This window comes from Lepidothrix coronata, unplaced genomic scaffold (assembly GCF_001604755.1).
Source record: "Lepidothrix coronata isolate B3197 unplaced genomic scaffold, Lepidothrix_coronata-1.0 Scaffold279, whole genome shotgun sequence".
In the NCBI taxonomy this organism is placed as follows: Eukaryota; Metazoa; Chordata; class Aves; order Passeriformes; family Pipridae; genus Lepidothrix; species Lepidothrix coronata.
Window position 1 is genome coordinate 540,828 of NW_016690459.1, and position 18,149 is coordinate 558,976.

General features: G+C 56.0%; 1 protein-coding gene across 1 annotated transcript; it reads left to right on the plus strand.

Annotated features, from left to right (window-relative positions):
- Nucleotides 1–2,644: 2,644 nt before the first annotated feature.
- On the plus strand, nucleotides 2,645–13,650 carry NT5C1A (5'-nucleotidase, cytosolic IA). Its single transcript, XM_017836582.1, has 6 exons — nucleotides 2,645–2,778; nucleotides 8,264–8,431; nucleotides 9,251–9,380; nucleotides 9,664–9,786; nucleotides 10,223–10,407; nucleotides 10,633–13,650. The coding sequence occupies exons 1-6, from the start codon at nucleotides 2,683–2,685 to the stop codon at nucleotides 10,996–10,998; spliced, it is 1,068 nt and encodes a 355-aa protein (XP_017692071.1). The 5' UTR covers nucleotides 2,645–2,682; the 3' UTR covers nucleotides 10,999–13,650.
- The last annotated feature ends 4,499 nt before the right edge of the window (nucleotides 13,651–18,149 follow it).

Below are 18,149 nucleotides of genomic sequence, written 5' to 3' on the forward strand. Positions count from 1 at the left end.
GCCCATTTTTTGCTGAGCCCCTCTGTGCCCGCTTGGTCCCAGGCATCAGCCACGCTCCACCCCTCCTGCTGCCCATCCACCCATCCGCATAGTCTTAAGCTCTGCCAGGAGAGGTTTAGGTTAGATATTAAGAAGAAATTCTTTACAGAGAGGATAATCAGGCACTGGAATGGACTGCCCAGGGAAGTGGATTTTCCGTCCCTGGAGGTTTTTAAGATGAGACTGGATGTGGCATCAGTGCCATGGGCTGGGAACCATGGCAGGGTTGGACCAAGGGTTGGACTTGATGGTCTCAGAGGTCCTTTCCAACCTGGCTGATTCTCTGATTCTGTGAGGTGCTGCTCCTGGTGTGTGGTGCTACTGTAGGGACTGAGGCTGTGCAGAGGTGTGGATGAGTCCTGCACCTGCTGAGCCTCCTGGCAAAGCTCTGAGGCCACAAGAAACATGCCTGTCCCCTTCCTCGCCCATCCCAGCCTGCTGCATCCATCCCTCCTGTCCCAGGCCAGGAATATTGTCACGGGTTGGTGTTTAGTCTGCACGTTGTGGTGTTGATGACCGTAGTATCTCTTAGAAGATGGTGAAGTTGTTATCTATTTTTTTAATGGAAAAATAAACTGTCCCCTGTGTCTGGTGTTCCCCCCGAATGGCTTATTGGGGAGCAGCCACTGCAGCTGTGGGGAGAGTGAGGTGACAACACTGCACTCCTGAGCATCATTTAGGGGTCTCTGTTGGGCCTGTGACACTCCAAGGGATGGAGAAGCCCTTGGGGACAGCACAGGGGGGCTCAGTCTGGGGAGCCTTGAAGATGTGGGCAGGTGAAACTCTTCAGTTGTGCAGGTAGCTCTGGGGAAGGCAATGTTACTTTTGGGTTGGGTAGGACCAGGCATCCCTGGGCTGTGCTAGAAATGGGTTTCATTTGTCAATCAAGACCTTAGCTCAGGGCTGGGCATGGCCAGAGGACCTGGTGGCTTTGTCCTGGGCTCCATCCCAGCACCATAAGCAACTGGGATCTGCTATCACAGTATCTTTGTCCTTTTCTCCACCCTCATCTTCCCTGTGCATAGTTTCCTCTGGCCCTTCCTCTCCATCAGCAGCCTGCACAGATAGTGACTGTTGCTAAGGAGCTCTCACCAAATTTTAATACTTCTCCAGTCAATCAGGCAGGGCTGGCTCCTGGGCAGCAGTGCTGACTCCCACCCACCTGGATGCTGCAAATCACCTGGTCTGCCCTGCAGCAGCCAGTACCTGAGCACAGAGATGGGAGGATGCCAAGGCCAAAGCAGGGTGTGTATTTTTAGGAGTGCTGCTGAGGGGACAGCTCTGCACCCTGGGTTTGGCTGCTGTGCTTTCCAGGAGGGGGTGTGTGTGTTTGCAGCTCAGCAGTGCTGGAGAAGGAGGGACAGGGCAGGTCCCGCTGTGTGGGGGCCTGGGGACGTGCCAGGGCTGCTGCCTGAAAAGGCAGCAACTCAAAAGCTTGAAGAGGGGACTCCAAGAATAGCCTCAGTGATCCCGGGGCTCTCCAAGCTCCTGCTTCCCTTGGGGCCACCACAGAGGAAGTTCAGGTGTTTCCCAGGAGGGACCTGCAAAAGCCCTGGGGAAAGGAAGTCTTTGAGGCTGAAATGGTATCAAACACCCAAAGGGTTTGGGATCCCTGGAGCCAGCCCTGGTCACCAGCACCCAGCTGGCTCTGCTCTCCTGGTTGAACCTCAGTGCGAGTGAGGTGGTGTTGGATTGATTTCATGGACAGGGACACAGGGTCCCTGAGGATTTACATCAAAGTCCACAGGGAGTGTTTTTCTTTAGCTGTAGCACAGAGCTTTGGGTAAAAAAACCTGCTGGTGGCCTCTGTCCTGGGGCTCTGTGACCTCCTCCCAGGTGCTGCCCTGTTCCAGGTGAGACAAGGTGAGATCCTCCATCACTTGCCCCTTCCTGGCTGATGGGTTTTGGTCTCTGGGTACACTCCCTGCTCCCCAAGGGCTTCTGGGGGTCTGCTGATCACGGTGTAGGTTTTAGTCTGGGCTGAATGCTGGGCTGTATGTGCTGTTTTGTGTCTGGACTTAATCCCACCAGCACTCCTGGGAGTGGAGAGCCTTAATTAACACCTGTGCTCGTTCCATTAACTAGTGCATGGCACAGGTAACCCTGGCATGGAGCAGGGCCCCACCACACCTTTTTCCTACCCTGCTGCCACCGTCGTGGCTGCTCCAGCTCCCAGCACTGACCACCCTCCTGCCCTTCCCGCTGCCCTGGCATCGGTGCCACCCTGTGCTCTCCAAGGGTGGCCAAACCCTTGGCACGAGCAGGAGCTGGTGTCTGCTGTGGGTGCCCCATCACATCCCTCTCCGTGTCCTCCTGGGGGGCTCTGCTGATGTCACCTTTGTCCCCAGCCCCCTCCCCTCGCTCCCGGGGGCTCGCTGCCCCCGGGGCTGGCTCTGCTTCGGAACGAGGTCTCCCGGCTCAGCTCCCCGCAGCACCCCGGTATTACCGGGCGGAGGGGAGGCGGCGGCGAGGAGCGCTCGGTCCCGAAGAGGTTAATCCGTGTCCCGGTGGACTGAAACCCCGGAGCTTCATGGGATGCCTTATAAAGCGCGTTCCGCCGGGCCGGCCCCGGCTCCGGGAGCTCCCGGGACTGGCGGAGCCGCCGCCGCGCCGGAGCCGCCGGTGCCCCGGAGCCGCCGCGCTATGGAGCCGCCGGGCCCCGCCGGGGCGCCGGGCCGGCCCTGGGATGAAGCCAAGGCTTTCTACGACAACCTCGCCCCCAAGAAGAAGCCCAAATCGGTGAGAACCCCCGAGGTGCCCAGCCGCGCTGCGCTCCCCGCCCCCGGGGGGACGCAGCCCCTCTGGGTGCCCCCCTCCAAACCGCGTGCCCCGTCTCCCCCGGGCGCCCCCAGGTCACTCCAGGGGCCCCATCTTCTACAGGTTCTCTGTGGTCCTCCTGGGTGCCTCATCTTCTCTGGATTCCCCCGTGGAACCCCCCGGGTGTCTCTGGGTGCCCCATCCCATCTCCTCCACACTCTCTGGGGTCCCCCCCGGGGGTGTCTCTGGTTTTTCTTTGACACCCTGTCTCCGTCCGGGTCCCGGGGTCTCTCCAGATGCCCCCACTCCTCCTTGGCATCCCCGGGTTACGCTTGGTTGTCTCTGGGTTCCTGTGGGTCCCTGTGGTGTTCCCGGGTCCCTCCTGGGCTGAGGTGTCCTTGCAGAGTGGCTCCGTGTCCCATGAGCTGCCTGTCCCCTGCGCCAAGGCGGGAGGCCCTGCCAGGGACAGGAGGGGTGGCAGTGCTGGAGCAGGGGGACAGCCCGGGAGCTGAATCCCTGCCCAGAGCAGTGGGGTGTCACAGGGGTGCAGCTGCCCCTGCCAGGCTCGCCTGCTCTGGGAGATTAGAGGGAAAGCCTCCGTTATCTAACCAGGGCTGAGCCTGCCGGGTTTAAACATGGGAGCGCTTGGAAGTGCTGCCATCCCTCGGGATAGCTGTGGAGCTCTGTGTGTGACCTCTCCACGAGGGGAGACAGCCAAGCTCTCGCTCTGCAGACCCCAACTTGGAGCAGCCCCTGTGCTTTCCCGGCTGGGGACCCGGCTGCAGCCCCCTGTCGTGGACCCGCTGCCAGCTGGCATTGCTGTGCCCTTCCCAGAGGAAGAGGGACAGCCTGGCCTGGTGGCAGGATGCAGCTAGTTGTCTTTCATGCCATGCTCTCGGCCTGTGTGGATGTCAGCCCAGGCTCCTCCTCTCCTTGCAGGCAGCTCGGTGACCAGTGCCCCCGTCTGTGCTGTACGACTGAGGCGCCAGGCAGGGATGGGCTTTGCTCACACAGCAAACCAGCGGCAGGGCCGAGATCCAGGCACCCAGATCCTCAAGTCAGGCTGTGCCATCCCCCTTTGTGGGGCTGGGGACGATGCTCAGCCCCGTGCCCCTCCATTGGGGCAGGCTGGGGGCCCTCGCACAGAGCTGGGGTGCCCTGCCCTGCCCTGCCAGGCAGCTGCCAGCCCTGTGATGGATGGCTGCAGAGCTCTTTTCTGCAGCGTAAATAATGCTCTGGGAAAACTCAAAACCATCCCAGCCATCGCCCTGAACTTTAATCTGATCCCAAGCAGGGGGCTCAGAGCACCCAGGGCTCCCTCGTGCATGCGGGAAATGGAGTTGTCAGTCTGTGCCCTTGGAGGTGCCAGGTCTGTCTGTCCTCTTGGTGGAACAGGAGCGGGTACCTGTGGGGGAGCAGATGTGAACTGTGGGGGCTGATCCCTCCTGGACACGGGCTGAGGTGGCAGGAGGCAGGGGGATTTTGGGGAGCCCATTCCTGGCTGGGAAATGGGTTGGTTAACAGGGCATTCCCACTTTGCAGGGGTCTCCGCTCTTCCCATGCTCCGGCTCCTGTGGCTGCTCCAGCCTCGCTCCTGCCAGCTGGGGAGGTCAGCGAAGGGATTTGTCACTCCTCAGCAATGCTGAAAATGTCCCCCAGCCTCTCTGGTGACGCCGAGTGGGGTTAATGGGAGCTGACCTTCTTCTGGCTCCCTTCCTCTGAGCACCCTGCTTGTCCCCTGCACCCTTGGGGTCCCATCCGGCTCACCAGGGTGCCTGATTTTTGGGATGCTGTAGCTGGAGTGGGGGTCATGCTTGATCCTGGAGCAAGCCCTTCTTCTTCCCTTTCTATGACCATATTTCACTCCAAAATCCTCCTCCGAATGTTGAATTTGGTCTTCTGCAGCATCCAGGGAAGTGCCCAGAGCTGACAGGATTCTTCCAGGATTTTAGGATCCAGTTGGGTCCAGCAGATTCAGCCCCAGGCAGGGATCGAGGGGGGCAGAACAAGGTCCCCACTGTGGCTCCTGCCAGTGGTGGCCTCCAGGGGTGGCAGTGGAGCTGCTGGTGTTGGGAGCCACTGTGGGCACCTGTGGCTCTTGTGGGTGGGAGGACACAGTCCCGCTGCTCATCCTGGGAGCCTGTGGGATTTCCAAATGTCTGCCTCTAATCCTTGGGGGGCTGCTTAGGATTTACATCTGATTAGAAGAGCTATTTAAAGGCTGCCAGCTGTTGGGTCTGCAGAGGGAAATGGGCTGTTTCCAGTCACTCCTGAAATACAGCTTTGCCCCCAAATTGGGGGTTTGGGTCTGTGATGGGTTTTGCACTTGATGGATCTGGAGCATGTTGGAAAGGTCACTTATGCTTCTGAGATGGGCTTGGACTTTGTGGATAACCTGGAGCTGTGCCAAGGGCTGATGTCCCTCTTCAGAGGGCTGGGCTGTCAGGACATGTCCCTGGTCATCCCTCCTGTTTGCCTGACCACAGGGATGGACCCAGGATTAGGATGGGACCTTCCCCCGTGCTGCCCTGCTCATACTTCTCTTAAACACATCATTAATCTCTTGCTCAATGGTCAGGATGGGGCTGGATCTGACCTTCCCATGAGAAGGAAGGGAGAAGAGCTCACCGTGAATCTCCAGGCAGCAAATTCAGTTGGATTCGGCTGAGCAGAGCCCAGGCTTGTGTTGGATGATGAGCTTTAACTGACCTTGGCTGACCTTGGATGTTGCTCCAAGGGGAAAACAGGGTTTGTGATTCAGAGTTCCCAAACCCTCAGGGGCTGGGGCACCAGGAGCAGGAGGCTGTGTTGGGATGGAGGCTGTGAGTCTAAATACATCCCAACCAGGACTGTGAGCAGGACCCCTCCCATGCACATGGTTCCTGTTACAAAAGGAGGGTGTTTGCCTTGAAACATCGCGGGTTTGGGGGAAAAGTGGCATTTGTTGGGTTGTTCGCAGCACTCTGATGGAGGATTTGAGGTGCTGTGGTTCCTGGAGCACTGAGGCTTTTTAAAGCCCATTTCTGAATGTTGTAATGGCCATCTGCAGTACTAGTAGGGGTGGAGAAGCATCCAAACAACCTTGAGGAGGGAACGCTTCCAAATGAAACCTCCACTTCAAAGAAATGTCAAAATGCAGATCCCTCCTCGCAGAGCAGAATTGCCTTATTTTTTAAATGTCAGCATTTCCCAGAGAACAGCAGGGCTGTTCCAGCCCAGCCGGAGCTGGGAGCTGCGTTAGCACCCGGGTGAGACTTTCCTGCCTGAAGTGCTCCGAAGGTGCAAATCTTCCTTGGCAGGAGCCGACAGGATCCGGCAGGTCCCATTCCCAAGGGCCAAGCTTCCTGCCCGCAGGCACCTGGGGCTCCAGCAGCCCACGCTGGGGCAGAGTCAGGCCCCAAGCTTATGGTTATTTTTATTGCTGCGTTTATTACCTCTTAAATTAACCTCCTGGAGGCTGGTGCCTTTAAGTGGCGGGGAAGGGACCTTGAGCAGCCTGTTGCTGTTGTGCAAGGTGTCCCCTCAGGGTGCAAGGTGTGTGTGTGTGGAGACAGAGATGGAAATTCCCTCTGGGCACCCAGCTTGGCTTGTGGCCCCAAACATCCTTCTGGCTCCCTTCTTTGTCTCTGTGCTGTTACATGTGGGCTGCTGACCTATTTTCTCTCCTAGGGATCTTCCTTCAGGGCTGGTTCTGGAGGATGCTTTGCCCTGTGGTCCGTTGGGGACCAGGATCAGGGAGCAAACACCTGGCAGCTTTCCTACAGACCCAGCACTGCAGGGAGTCGGGAGAAGGATGGAGAGGCAGGACTCCAGCTAATGGCCGGATGTCCCAAGACCTTTAGTAGTTATTAATATTTTCAGCTAACAAATGGCCCATGTCACCAGAGTTATTAATTAATGAGTTGAAGTGCCAAGACTTGGCCTGTAACCAGTTAATAGCTGACACCCCTTGGGGAGCTGAACATAATTGGAGACCTGGCCCTGGTTCACTTGGAGCAATGCTGGTGCCATGGATCAGCTCCTGCGTGGACCTGGGTGATCCTGCATGTCCTGGGGGTTGTTCCCTTGCTTTCCTTAAGGAGCCACTTCCAAATGGGATCATATTTCTTTGCAAACGCTGCAGGAAAGGGATCCCTGTGGCTGTAGTGATGTTCTCAGCCTGACCTGATCTGTGTCTCATCCTGATCACCTGCTGCTTAATCACTTCGCTGGGGATTTTGGGGATTTTGGGAATTTGGGGACTGATGCGGCCTTGGAGAGGGGACTGACCGTGCTGCAGGGCTGGCCTTGGGCAATGCTTACAGGGGCGTTTGGTGCTGGGAATGGGATGGAAGCTCCCAGTGACTCATTCCGGGGTGTGTCTCCATGCCGGGCTGGGGGCAGAGCGAGTCCCAGGGCAAGCCCAGCCCTGTGGGGAGTGAATCCCCAGTGTGGATGGGGTACCTGTCCTTGCCAGGCTGCTGTTCCTGTAAAGCTCAGCCCTAGGCAGGGTGGGAGCTTGAACTTTGGAGCACCTGGGTGTGCGGAGCAGCTGGCAGAGGCACCCTCCACCCCCTGGGCAAACAGCATTGCCAGAGGATTACTCACAGGGTAATGCCACAAAGGATCCCAGAGATCACAGAGGAGTGGTTTCTGCAGTGCTGACACCTGGATTTCACAGGCTTCCTGCAGAGATGCATCCCTGAGCTCCCAGGGAGTGCCTGAGGCCTGTCCTGCTCCCTGCGGACAGGGCTCCCTGTGCCACTGTCCCTCTGTAGGATTTGCTGTCCTGGCAGTGAGCATTCCTCATTGGCCACCAGTAATTAACTTATTTTTGTGCTTGCAAGTGACTGATGGGGATTAACACCTCCCTGCCCTCTAAGGGCAGAGGGACATCGGGTGGGGGTCAAGATGAGATTGACTTTCCCAGTGTTCCCTCTCTCCCTGCCAAATCCCACTGGAGGTGCCTTGTTGACTTGAGTGGATTTTGGATCAAGCCTTCGAACATTAATAATAATGACACATAAATCATTGCCTGCACCACCTGTTTGTCATGTTTCCGCCCACAATAACTCTATCAAGTGTTTTTAGGAGCTGAGCTGGCGTGGGTTGTTTGTCACATCTGGACGGCATCACGGGATGCGGATCTGGCTGAGCTGCAGAGTGGTTTTTCCTGGCTGGGGGGTGGGAAAAGCCACAAAAATCCCTTCTGCATGAGGCTGAGTGGTTCTCCTGGGGTAGTCTGTTGGGCCTGAGAGCCTGCTTGCAGTGGGAATGCTCGGGAGTGGGATTGCAGGTATCTCAAAGGTGTGGGGGCGGCGCGTCAAGCGCATCGGGAGATCGGGGTTGCAGCTGCCCCTTGTCCTCCAAATCACTACGGAGGTGTCACCCACCCCCTGGCCTTTCATGCTGGGAGTGAAGAGATGCCAGCTCAGGGAGCGGGGCTGGGAGCAGGGGCTGCCTCCCCAGTTTGTCCCTCTGCCCACAGCCGAAGCCGGAGAACGCCATCACCATCGCCGTGTCCTCGCGGGCGCTGTTCCGCATGGAGGAGGAGCAGAAGATCTACAACGAGCAAGGGGTGGAGGCCTACGTGAAATACCAGCTGGACCACGAGAACGAGCCCTTCCTCCCCGGGGCTGCCTTTCCCTTTGTCAAGGTGAGCGTCCACCCACCTAAGGTGAATCAGCACTCTGGTCCTCACCCAAAAATTCCTGGGAGAGGGGAGTGCTGTGGGATGCTTGCATGGGGTCGGGATGGAGACGAGCAGTGTGGCAGAAGGGATGCAACCACAGAGCAAACAGAGGTCAAATTAACCTCCTGGCAAGTGATGTGCTGCTTCCAGGGCTGAGCAAATGCTGGATTTTGGCAACTGAGCCCAAGAACTGAAAAAATCATCTCTTTGGATCATATTTAGAGTTTCCCTTTAGAGAATTCTCATAACTTTAAAAAAAATTATTATTATTACAATTTATTTATTCTTGTAAATTGGCTGAGTTTAGCCTTGCTGTAGAGTCAGCCAATTTCTAATTTTGATGTGTTGAAATGAGGCATTTCAAACTTGAAAAACATTTTCCAGTTTCTTCCCCAGTTCCTCTGGATTTAGTACAGCTTTGGGTGCTCGCTGGAGCAATCTCTTGCCTGTTCCCAATGAATAAACTAATCCACTCGGTGGGGATAGACTTATTCTGTTGCTGATTGCTTGAAAAACACTTATCTGTAACTCAGAGCTAATTTATTCTCATTTCTTAAGCTCAAAACCTTCCATGTTTGAAAACAGAAGAGCAGCTATGTGGGTTTTTCCCCCCCAGAAATCAGTCTGTTTTTTCCCAGTCGGTGCTGGCTTGGCTCAGGGTGTAGCTGGGGCTGGGCCAGATCCCTGGTTTGGTGAACAGGAGTGTTTTGCTCGGTGGGAGGGGGGTCAGGGCCACGCCTGGGGCTCGCTGACACTCCCCCCCCTCACCCTGGGGTGCTGCAGGCACTGGAGGCAGTGAATACACAACTGAGAGAGCTCTACCCTGACAGCGAGGAGCTCTTTGACATCGTCCTCATGACCAACAACCACGCCCAGGTTGGGGTTCGCTTGATCAACAGCATCAACCACTACGGTAAGCGGGGAGGGAAGGCGTCCTTTGCTTGGCACCAAGAAAAGGAGATGTTTTCTCCTGTCTCCTCCTGCCAAACACCCTCTGAGCCCGTTTCTCCCAGATTTCCTGGGTATTGAGAGCGGGAGTTGGCTGATGCTGAGGTGCTCTGGCTGCTGGCCCTGCTGTTGGGCAGCAGAGCCAAAATTAGCCCAGTCCTGCCGGCTCTGGGGATGCCACGGGGAGCAGCAGGTCAAGGCTTGTTCGGGGGGCACCAGGGCTCACCCTGGGGTCTGTCTGCCCTCAGATCTGTTCATCGAGAGGTTCTGCATGACGGGAGGGAACAGCCCCATCTGTTACCTCAAGGCCTATCACGCCAACCTCTACCTCTCCTCTGACGCCGAGAAAGTGAGTGGGGCCATTGAAGAGGGTGAGTCTGGGGTCCAGCCTGGGGGGGGGGAAATGGGGGGAGCCTGGAGCCCTCAGGGGGTTGGTGCCAGGAGCAATAGCTCCAATATCCATGTCCCTACGTTGACATGCAATTCAGGTTTGCCTTGTCCCACATCTTCGAAGCTCCAAAGAGCCTCTAGTTTCCATAGAAATAAGCTTTTCCACGAGCTCCACAGCTCTTCCAAGGCAAAGGCGGTGTTTTTCCTCATTAATTCTCATGCAAAGGGTGATTTGTCATCTGGGGATTTGTTTTTGCTGTAAAAGGTCTTGGGGCCAAGCTGCAGGCACTGCTGGGTGCATTTCCTTGCAGTGTTTGCTTCCAGCCCGTCGTGTTTTGCTCTGCTCCTCAGTGGACGCGCCACGAGGACGGATCCTTGGGTAACTGCTGCCTCTTGCCTCACTCTTTACCTCCTCAGGGATTGCTGCAGCCACCATCTTCAGCCCCAGCAGAGACCTGGAGGTGTCAGAGAACCAGCTGCGGGTGGCGTTTGACGGGGACGCCGTGCTCTTCTCGGACGAGTCGGAGCAGATCGTGAAGGCTCACGGCTTGGACATGTTCTTTGAGCACGAAAAGGCTCATGAGAACAAGCCTCTGGCACAGGTAGCGCTGGGGTGAAGCCAGGAAAAGGCTCTGGGAGGGAGGCAGCCCTCAGGGATGCTCTCACCTCTGGGAATGAGGCAGAGATGGGCATGTGGGGTGTGAGGCAGGGTAGGCCAGCAGCTGCTGGCCCATGGGATGGCTGTGGTGGGGCCCCTGCTGTCGTTTAGGGAGGAAGAAGGATGGCATGGACGTCTGCAAAGTGATGGTTTCTTCTTGCTTCATCAGGGACCCCTGAAGGGCTTCCTGGAGGCCCTGGGGAAGCTGCAGAAGAAGTTCTACTCCAAGGGGCTGAGGATGGAGTGTCCCATCCGCACGTACCTGGTCACCGCCAGGAGCGCGGCCAGCTCGGGCGCCCGGGCCCTAAAGACTCTGCGCAGCTGGGGCCTGGAGACGGACGAGGCTTTGTTCCTGGCCGGGGCTCCCAAGGGGCCTCTGCTGAGGAAGATCCGCCCCCACATCTTCTTCGATGACCAGATGTTCCACGTGGAGGGAGCCAAGGAGATGGGCACCGTGGCTGCCCACGTCCCCTACGGCGTCGCCCAGAAGCACAAGCGGCCGGCGCAGGAGAAGCAAACCCCCAACAGTAAATAGTGGAACTGGCTGGTCCCACAGCCCCTGGCATGGACCTCATCCCGTGTGTGTCACACCCCCGGCGGGGTCGTGGTCTGCGAGGCAGAGAGCGTTTGTCCCGGGGAACGTGAGGGTATTCCCCAGCGGGAGCCGTGTCGGGGGCACGGAGGGAGGAGGGGGCTGATGGAACGCTTCCTTTCGCCTCTTTTAGTCGGGGTGCTGCGGTGGTGTCCCTGTCCCTCGTGGGACTGGGGACTCCTCTGTGCCAGGCATCCCATGAGCCGTTTTCCCAGTTCGTCCGCGCGCTCTGCGCTCGCTTCAGGCAAAATCCCTCGAGGATGGATCCGCCTTGTGTGGACTCTTTGTGCCAGGCAGGTTTCACCTCTTGGTGTTTATTTAAAACCCCAGGTAACTCCCAGAGACTTCGACTTCCAGAGCGAATGTTTAGGCTGAACTGGAAAGTGGGGAGCACCCAGCAACCTTTCTTGCAGCTTTGAAACAAAATGTCCCTTTTAACTAAAATTAAACTGTAGTATTGTGTCTTCCCAGGCTCATCTTCTGCTCCCTAACTAGAAAATATTCAATATCTGTCCTTACAGCAAGATTTTGCCAGCTGAACAGCTTAAATTTGGAAAAATAGAAACAAATACTTACATATTAAAATGAAAAAATCCTGTTTCCTGCCTGGAGCTTTGGGCTAGCTAATGTATTGTCGGGCCCAGGTTTTTGTATTTGGGTTTCACACTTGCATGATTTAGCACTTGAAAATAATAATCTCGGTGAGGCATCCAAAGCCCAGCTCATCCCTGAGCTGTCCAGGGGCTGCAGACACATGCCCAGGGCTTCAATTAAGTTAAAAGCAGGCCCTGATATATTAGGGACATCATTTGAAGTCCATTTAGGTAAATCTGCAGAGAATTTCAGCCTGGGGATTTTAATTAAAGGATTTTTTTTTTCCCTTTCTAGGCTGAGCCCATATGAGTTGATAATCTTTTTCTCCTCAGCTTCTTAAAACCTCTGGTGTTTCCTAAAATAGACACCTCTGCTAGTGATGCTGTGAGAGAACCAAATCTCTGATTAAAAAAACAGGCTGAGAGATCAACTGGAGAGAAACTGGTGTGGAAATCACACTGACATTTCTGCTCAAAGCCCTGTCCCAGAGGACACCCTCAGGAGGAAAATTTAAAGATTATTTCTTCCTTGTGTTTTTTTTTTTCCCTTTTTTTTTTTTTTTTTTGTACTACACCCCACAGTGTAGGAGGAAGCGTAGCAGGAAGAATGCTCAGTATTATCAGTTTGTAGTTTTCTACAAACTCCATGGGCTGAAGTTTCCCAAGGTGTGTGTCTGCCTCTGGCTCTTTCCAGGGAAGTTTCAGCTCAAAGAGTGAGGCTGGAGCTTGAGTTATTGCACTTTTGAGGAATATGTAAACAAGCTGGTGATGCCTTCAGTGGCTTGGCAGACTTTTCTCATTGCACTGAATCCCGCTCTAGCAGTGAAGAGCAAATTGCACTTTTTTCCCCCCAAACTCTTTGACAGACTGTTCTTTGTCACATCTGGGTGACAAAGACCTCAGAGGAAGGTCTAAAATCCAAACAAACAAAGGAAAAATCTTGAAAGACGTGAGTATCTTGGTAACACGTCCATTAACATTCAGGTTTATAGAAAGGTCTCGTCTTTTTGATGTGAACCCAAGATTTTGGGATCTTGGGCTGGATCTTGGAGACCTTTTTGGCAGCTGGGAGGGGAGCACAGCCTGGCCTCTCAGTAAACATCTCCAAGGTGTTTCCTGAAGATCTGCATCATGGAAGCCCAGCCAAGCCCAGCTTGCACACGGGAGGGGATGTTCCAGGAGGAATGGAATTGTCAGCCAGCCCTTGGGAGCAGGGCAGGGTGCCAGTGGGATTGGATACAGGGTGCAAGCACGGCCACTGGGGTGGGTGGTTGCACTGGGTGCTGTGGGGAATGCATTGGATGATCCAGAGGAAATGTTGGTGTTGGCAGGGCTGGGCTGGCAGGAGGAGATGGATGCCCTGTCTGGAGGTGCTGTGAGCTCCAGGGAAGCATGCACGGTGATTTTGGGGCACAGCCCTGGATCTCAGCAGCTTTCCTGCTGCCTTTCCGGGCCCTGAGATGCACAGGGAGCTGGGTGTGAGCTGAGGGCAGGGTTTTAGTGACTGTGCTTAGGGTCCTCCTGCTGCCAGGGCAGCTTAGGGGCTCACTGGGAGACGTGGGACTCAGGAAATGGGCCCCAGGTGAGGCAAACCTCCCTTCTCCCCCCTTGAGTCCTTCCCGAGTGGGGATTTCTGTTCCTGCAGTGGCTGCCCCATTTGCTTTTACCCATGTGGCTTCTTGTGTTTTTATCTCCTCCATCACTACAACTGGAAGACATGGACTTGCTGCTTGTGTGCTTTCCTCATGTGCCCACCTGCCATGTCCCCTCGGGCTGGGGGTGTGATGGGGTCCCTGGTTCCAGCTCCATGGGCTGGGCACATCTCCCACCTGGATGGGCCAGTGCAGTCGTGCCTCTTGTGCTGTCCTGGCTGACAACTGGACTTTCCTGCTGTGTGTTGTTGCCCTGGGTTTCACTTCATTGTCCTCCAGTGGTTTTTTTTTTTTTTGCCATGTTAATGAAATCCCTCGGGGTTTTTCTGTAATAAACCGTGTTGGTCCCAGCCCGGCTCTCTCAGTCGCCTTTCTCACAATGAGTATTTTGGCTGTCTGGGGTCCCTGCCTGGGACCTCCCAGGTTTTAGGAGGGTGGGGTGGGGGCCACGAGAAGCTCTTGGGGATTTAAGGGAATTCAGAAAATGTAATTAAAGCACCTAATTTGGAACTGGAAACCTCTGGGAGAGGTGGGATTCCAGAGTTGAGATGTGTGGTGATACAAACACCTCCCTCTGCTTTGTGAACAGCTTTTGTGGGAACCCGGACTTGTGATGAAGCCCTGGATAAAAATACAGTTTGGCAGAAGACTTTTGTCAACTTGATCTTCTCTCAGCCAACAGGTGGGAGGCAGCAAAAGCTTAACAGAGGAGATTTATTGCTGCTGAAGTACCGGGTTTATCCGAGTAGCGACACTGCAGTTCTGGTGTTGGCTCCTCCCTGCCAATAAGGGGAACAGATGGGTTAAGGGGAAGCAACAAATTCTCCATCCAACACCAAATATAGCCAAGGAATGTCCATAGGCCCCGGGGCAGCATCCCTGCTATGGGTGTTCATTTAAGGGATGGATGGCCCTCAGTAGAGAGTGTTTTGTTTTGCTGGAATGCCTTCCCCCAGCCCATCCCCAGTCCGGCATGTTCTTCCACCAGATGCCTGGAGGAAAAATCAAATTCCAGCACAGATTCCAGCCAGTGTTGCACCAGTGAATGTCCAGGTGGGTCCATCCGCTCCTGAGAGGTCAAGATGTCCACACCAAGGCCAAGAGCTGCCTCTGAGGGTTGACACCAGGGCCAGGGAGGGTCATGGAAGGACATGGGCCAAGGCCAATGTAGGGTGGGAAGGGGGAGGTCTGTGCAGGTGGGTCTGGCATGTTTTGTCACTGCTTTGCTGCAAGCCTGAGGTTTTGTTTCTGTTGCCTGTTTTCCGAGCTTTTTCCTTTGCCAGCATTGCAGGGCTCTGCAGTGAGAGTGCTTTGAAATGGAGCCCATGGAGGAGGAGAAGCGGAGGCAGAGCTGATGGGGAATTATGCTGCCACTCAGCAATTGTCAGTGCAGATGTTCCCGAGGTAATCACGGCCTTGAATAGCAAGAACTGCTTTTCATGAAGAATCTGTGATTTAACCCCAAGAACTTGTGGGGTGTCTCGGTGAGGGTGGGACATGCCTGATGACCAGCTGCATGGCAGGGAGGTCAGGCAGAGAGTGGACTCTGCTCTCCTCATCCTTCATGTGCATCAGGTAAGTCATGACACCTCCCTGCCTCAGTTTCCCCACCACTGTGACAGAGATCAGAAAGAATTATAAAATCACAGACTGGTTTGGGTTGGAAGGGACCTTAAAGCTCTTTGAGTTCCACTCCTCTGCCATGGGCAGGGACAGCTCCACTAGACCAAGTTGCTCACAGCCCCTTTCAACCTGGCCTTGGACACTTCCAGGGGTGGTGAATCCAGAACTGATGAATGATGAATGATCCAGAGGGAATGTCAAGACTGAAGGATGACTCTAGCTCGTTGGGGAGGGAAAGCAGAAATCCAGGAGTGCTCTGAAGTGCAGTGAACCCTGTGTCACTGCAGGTCCCCACGTGTAGGGGCCATGCAAATACAGGTCTTTCCTGACAACCCTGTGATTTTGGCTGTGAGGGGTCCCAGGTGGGAACTCCACTCATCCCTGCAGTCCCTTGGTTTTACATCTTTCATGGACTGTGGAATAGGCTCTAACACATACAATTAGGGACCTGCAGCCATCCCAGGAGGCTAAAATGTCAGGGCAGGGGACCTGGTGACAGGCTGACAGAAACACCCTGAGTTGGAAGAGTAGATAAGGGGACCTGGCGGCAAGAGAACAAGCAAAGGGCACTTGCTATCAGTGCTAGCGGGGCCGTGCCAGGGTTTGAACAGCCTGACCATCTCGTTCCTTCGACACCGCTATTTATAGCCCTGTCTGCTGATGCCTCTGTCACCGGTGCCTAAAATGGTTCCCCCGAGCGCAGCCAGGGCTGGGCTCGGCCACCCCGCGCTGCTGAGGCCACCGACGAAGCCGTGACTCAACGGGGGGCGTGTGAAGCCGCTTCACCACCCCGCTGACAGAGGAGAGCGGCGTCTCCGGCTGCCAAGAGGCAGCTCCACGCCGGGCCAGCTCCTTGGAAGATGCACCAGACAGTTTCTGCTTCAGGCCTGGCCCCTCGCCAGAAGGAGTCAATGGGGTACATACACCCATCCTTGCACTTTTCTCCTGCCTTCCCCCCAGAACTGGGAATTGCCCGGCTCTGACTGGGAACCACTGGTATCCACAGCTTGGTGTTGGTCCTTAAGGTAGCTGTGGGATAACTCCACGGGGATAGCTCAGTGGGAATAGCTCCCACCCACGCTGGTGGGAATAACCCTTTGGTTACTGGGCTGGAGCAGCACCAAGAGGGCAAAGATCTTGTAACTGCAGAGCAAATCCACCCAACCCTACTCCCTGCCTGGAGATTCCCCTTTTAAAAAACTGCCTTGTTTTCCCAGTTCTGCCCAGACCAGTGAGCGACGGAGGCGGAGATCTTTCTGTCCTGGCGTTTTCCCATTCCTGCAGTGAAGGTTCTGTTACCAGGGCTGCACTTCAAAGCGTTGCTGGCAGCACTCTGCCGGATAGGACTGTGCCATAATCCCCCAGGGAGGAGAGGAGAGGAGGGGGTGTCAGTACCTAACGGGGCTCCAAGAGGGCTGGAGAGGGATTTCGGACAAGGGCATAGAGTGACAGGAAAAGGGGGAATACTTTTAAGCTGAATGAGGGCAGATTTAGATGGATATTAGAAGAAATTCTTCCCTGTGAAGGTAGTGAGGCCCTGGCACAGGTTGCCCAGAGAAGCTGTGGATGCCAGGGAGGATAAATGAGGGAAAATTTGCTCCGAATGCCCTATGAGGGAAGCCTGGCTCTGCCAGCCCCTTGCAGCACTGGCTTTTGGGCTGCATCTGGTGGGAATTGGAGCACGGGTGGATGTGGTTGTGTGAGTGGGAATTCTCACCCATCCTGGTGGGGATGCATCTGCCCCAGGGAACAGGGGCCCTGTTCCTGCTGCCACAGCTGTGAGGACTGGGGCGGGGATGGGGCCAGGGATGGGGCCAGGGGTAGGGAGAGGCACCAGCACGGTTGTGGTGCTGAGTGGGTGCCACGAGAGGGCGTGAAGGGCTTTGAGGTGCAGCCACGGGGGTGACGTGGTGGCTGGTGTCCCCCTCCCTGGCGTCCTTTGTGGGCCAACGTGCCCCAAGTGTCACTGCCACCTTCTGCGGTGCTGCCTGGTGCTCCTTCCCCTTCAGGCGTGTTTGGGGAGCGTGTGAATGGGTGTCTCTGCCTCAGCACAGACCCGGGGGCCACATTGGCCCCCAGGTGGTCCCCAACCCACCACCTCACAGGGTATGACCCCCATGGGGAAGGGCAGCTGCTCGAAGCCCACTGAGCTGGGCATGAAGAGGTTTTCCTCAGTTCCAGTTCTGGCATGTGGCATGGAAATGCCACCGTGTCAAGGCTGCCATCTCAGGCACCTCATCACCCAGGGTGACCTGGCTGGGGGGCCGTGGGGGCCTGTCCTGCTGGCTGTACAAACAGGCCTCCGCTTCCTCGGCGGCCAAGTGGCCTCCTCCAGGTGCGGCTGGGAATCATTAGGAGCTCTCCGCGCCGGCTGAGTGTGGGAACTGGAAGAGAAAGCTGGAGAGAGGCCTTCTTTCATCTCCCCACTCCCTCCTCCCCCCGTGTCTGCCAAGGCTGGCTTCCTTTTGAATCCTTTAGCTTGTGCCAAGCGAGGGAGAAGGGGAGGGGGGGAAGAAAGAGAAAAAAGGAAGAAAAAAAAAAAACCACAACCACAGGAATGTGTCCAGGGATCTGGCTTCATTCAGGCTGCTGAGCCCTGAATACCCCGGCTCCACTCGAAGAGCTGGAGGGAGGGCAGCCGTGGCCATCCCTGCCATGGCAGCAGTGGGAAAACAAACAGGGAAGTGGCATTTGGGCCATGGCTGTTACCACAGTGACTGGCAAACGGTGGTGGGGAGGGGGACATGGCCACATCCCCCACCATGGCACTGGGGAGGCAGGAGCACCCCCGGCTCAGGGTGCCATGAGTCCCGTGGAGGGAGTGAGGGGTCCTGCATCTTGGAGAAGCCCGTCCATATTCCGTCCTCACACGGGGATGTGGTGCCCAGACTGCCCACATTCCATCCTGGCATGGGGGCATGGGGCCAGGCCGTGGGCCAGGCCTGTCCCCCCACACAAAGACAAGAGGGCTGCTGGCCGGGAGGGCTCAAGGGGAGGCTGGGAGTCTTTTCTCCAGCACGTCGGGAGAAGGATGTTTTCTGACTCGCTGCCGACTTTGTTCCCAGCAAATTAATAATTTCCTCTCGTGGCAACAGTGTTGGCCTGTGCGAGTGCATGTGCAAGCGTGTTGGTGGCTCCCACTGCCCTCCCAGCCGCGTTTCCCCCCTTCCCGGAGGGTCTGCACTGCAGCCTTCCTCCATCCTTCCCTCAGCTGGGCTCCTTCCAG